We start from the raw sequence: 3,785 nt of genomic DNA on the forward strand, positions 1-3,785 counted from the left end.
TAAGGAACATTATTCACATGCCTGGTCCTCGCTAAGTAACATTAGCATAGTGCTGACTATATATTCCTTCTTTAAGGAAATAAGAATTTTTTCTTTTGCCAATTTCCTTCTCTTTAAGTAAATACGATACTAAACCGGTTATATATGTATATTCACTCATTTACTACATATCGATCCTTTCTCTCTTTTTGTTCCTTTATAGGTTCAAAAGTTTGAGTGGGCTTATGGTTCATGAGGAACTAAAATTCTTTTGCGTGTCAAATTTTATCAAATATCAGACTGAGTATTGAAGAAAATTCTAATCTAAATCGACCATTATAATCGAGAACTGAAGCGAGTTCTAAATTGGAATGGTTCAATGCCCTTGAGAACACACCATCCGATCGTCATTAGCAACAACCATCAATTAATCACAACCTTTGTACCCATCGAACAAAGCAAGGCTTAACCTATATTTTCCTTACCCATTTTAAATTGGTAGCATGAACATGAACATCAATAATTGCTTCTGTAGATTTTATGATTGTATCTAAAATGGGATCAAAATCGAAAAATTAAAAGGGAAAACGAAAAAAAAAGAGGAGAGGAGTAAGGGTGGCTCCGCAGTCTCCGCGACGTCGGCTTGTGCATGTGACTGTGAGGAAGAAGGCAGATCAAACCGAACTGGCCGCCACCCTCTCCCCCCAGCTCCATGTGTTCATGCTTTGGATTTTACCTTCCTTTCCTCTCTTTTCTTTTCATGTCCCCCGACTTGTACGTCAGCCCTAATATCCTATTATATATATATATACACATATATCCTTGTGTTGGCAGTTGGTTATATTAATTGAACAGGAAGCCCCACAAGGAGCAGGGGATACTTTTGGCTGGTGCATGTACTCACTCTGATCAGGCTCATCAGTTACTGCTCTGAGCCTTATTTATCCCCATGTTGGTGATTCAATGATCGTTCCTCAAATTGATAGGTAGCCATGGGAGACCAAACCCCAAATGACAAGAAAGACGAACAAGTGGTCCTCGAGCCGGCCGTCCGCTCCCGGTGGACGCCAAAGCCGGAGCAGATACTGATTCTTGAGTCCATCTTCAACAGCGGCATGGTCAACCCGCCCAAGGAGGAGACGACGAGGATCCGCTGCCTCCTGGAGAAGTTTGGCTCGGTGGGCGACGCCAACGTCTTCTACTGGTTCCAGAACCGCCGGTCGCGGTCACGCCGCCGACAGAGGCAGCTGCAGGCCGGCCTCGCTGCCGCAGTTGGAAGTTCACAGGATCAGCATATGATCTCCTCCTCCTTCTCGGCCTCGACTGCGACGGCTGTGAGTGATACTTTCGCTTCCTCTTCTGGGGGCTTCTTTCCTTATGCACCTTCTTCTTCTTCTTCATCGTCGTCGTCGTCATCTACTTCTTATTGCTACGCGGGTGATGAAAAAGGAGGTTATCCTTTCTCAATCTCTAGCCACATGGGATTCTTTCAGAGAAGAACTCAGGATATGAATCCTTTTGAGCGCTCTTCTGATGCGGCACCCCAGTTGCAACATCAACCTTCCGGTCAGTAATTGAACAGTGCATGAACTTCGTTCCCTATATTTATGTGATATGTGAAGAATTTAGTCGATTTGCTTGGGAGATTCTCTCTTTTGATGTAATAACATGCTTTCACTTTCCCATATTTATTCATTAGATTTGATATTAATCATATTCTCAAATTTTGCAAATTAAATAATTCAAGCTAATATTGGGTGCAAGATTTTCTATATCTTCTCCTGCATCTTAATTTAGACCAAAGCTTTAATTCTACTTTTAGTTTTATAATTAATTACTCATAAACATGAGTTAGATATGTCAAAAGTGAACGACTCCACTTCAATCCAAGTATTGAATTTAAGAATTTGTTACCCTACTGAATTTGTTACATTAAGTTGCTTCTGTTATTCCTCCCATATCTTGATATGTGTTGGCAGGATTATTTCATGCAACTTTTCTTCTAAACAATTCATTTCATTTGCAACTACTAAATCAATTACCACCCAGTGTATTAGTATACGAATGCTATCAATTAACTCCACCAATTGCTATAGGAACAATCACAGTCTTCATCAATGGAATCCCCTCGGAGGTGCCAAGGGGGACGTTCGACATGAGGTCTATGTTTGGTTATAACGCGATGCTTGTCCATTCCTCTGGAGAAGTTGTTCCAGTCAATGAGTATGGATTCCTAATGCAGAGCTTGCAAATGGGTGAAAGCTACTTCTTGGTCGGACATCTCTTCTGGCTAGCTCTTCATTATTACATGAAAACTATCACTCGTAATTGGTTTTCACTCTGAAACAATCTTTATACTATATTTCAGGTTTCTTCATCTACTTAATTACTGCAAGCTGCATCAGAAATGTACCAAGTGAGCCAAAGGCATGCATGTTATCATAACCTTGCTCATGGGTTTCTGTTTGCACTACTTGATTGTACGTAGAGGCGATTGAGAGTACCCAGCTGCATCATGTTTATCATAAATTGTTGAAGTTTTTCATACATTTTCACTGGCAGCAGAAATGAAGCTTAATTCCAGAGTTTGAGTAGCAATAGCGATATATACATTAGCCTTGTTGAAAGCTGGCATTCCATATCCAAATCATTAATTCTGTGTTGTAATCCTGCACCAATGTTCTTATAATTAAGAGGTTGCTGCCACAATTAATGAAATTTTGATTCATAAGATCAAAATAATGTTTACAATGTGCGCGTGTTAATTATATATGGAGCAGTCTTCTAACTATATGTGCATATCTGTGTCAATACAATAACAACAATCATGTCGATACAATAACAACTATTAATTATTATCCCATCAGATAGGGTTGGTTATATCTATGCCAATGCATATAGTATATAAAAGAGCAACTAATTAATGAAGGTACACTATTGTATAGCTTATTCTTTCAATTTAGTGTTGTTTCAGAATTCGTACAGCAAAAATACCCTATAAATTGTCTCGTAATTATGATCAAACACAACCAATTTGTTATTATTACTAAATGGTCGGCCCATTTGAGAGATCTTGTATCATGACTTAATCACAAACTGCTGGGAATGGTCATCATTTTAATTTTGATCATACAGTAGGCAAGAGCATCATTTTTACTCGTGATTAATATTTCTGAGACATTTAGATATTTTTAGTAGGATCAACATGAAAGGGCAGACAATATAATGGAGGCTCCCATCTATGTCTTGAAGTAGTGAATGTTGCTCCCGAGGTATAACTGAGTTAGTTACAACGGAGTAGAGTTACAGAAGAGAGACCCTCCTCCGTCGTGGTCAACTGTAATTTCTCGATTTATCTTCTCACAGATGGCCGTGGAGCCGGCTGTATAAGACCGCTAGGATAGCGAATTTCATCTTTTACAGAAAGTAGTCAATGCATCTACAATATTGTGTATAACCGAAGCCAACTACCTCCGATATCTAGATGATAAAACAAACACACAGTACGTGAGCATACAGAAGAGAGTACGTGAGCATACAGAAGAGAAGAACCATAAGTACGTGCAATTCAAATTTTGCGTACCCCACTGAAATAACAACAATGACATGAGAAAAGAAATGGAAAAAGATCAGAAGTCCCATCCAAAGAAGCTTTTTTTTTTCTTTTGAAAAGTAATATGGCAATGACACGGGCCGCACAAACAAAATGAATTTTCTGTTATTTAAGCAAATGTATTGCAATATGATTGGTAAAATATTGATTACATTTGTGGACTATAAATGAAAAGTTTAAACTTGTATAATCC

At 38.8% G+C, this 3,785-nt stretch overlaps 1 protein-coding gene across 1 annotated transcript; it reads left to right on the forward strand.

The window, feature by feature from the left end:
• Positions 1–880: 880 nt before the first annotated feature.
• LOC141824985 (WUSCHEL-related homeobox 6-like) lies at positions 881–2,704 on the forward strand. The gene is made up of 3 exons (XM_074712341.1): positions 881–1,545; positions 2,076–2,251; positions 2,348–2,704. Exons 1-3 carry the CDS (start codon positions 972–974, stop codon positions 2,363–2,365), a joined length of 768 nt encoding a protein of 255 aa, XP_074568442.1. The 5' UTR covers positions 881–971; the 3' UTR covers positions 2,366–2,704.
• Positions 2,705–3,785: the final 1,081 nt, after the last annotated feature.

This window comes from Curcuma longa, chromosome 3 (genome assembly GCF_044706935.1).
Source record: "Curcuma longa cultivar G26 ecotype Majalengka, Jawa Barat chromosome 3, ITB_CL_G26_1.1, whole genome shotgun sequence".
In the NCBI taxonomy this organism is placed as follows: Eukaryota; Viridiplantae; Streptophyta; class Magnoliopsida; order Zingiberales; family Zingiberaceae; genus Curcuma; species Curcuma longa.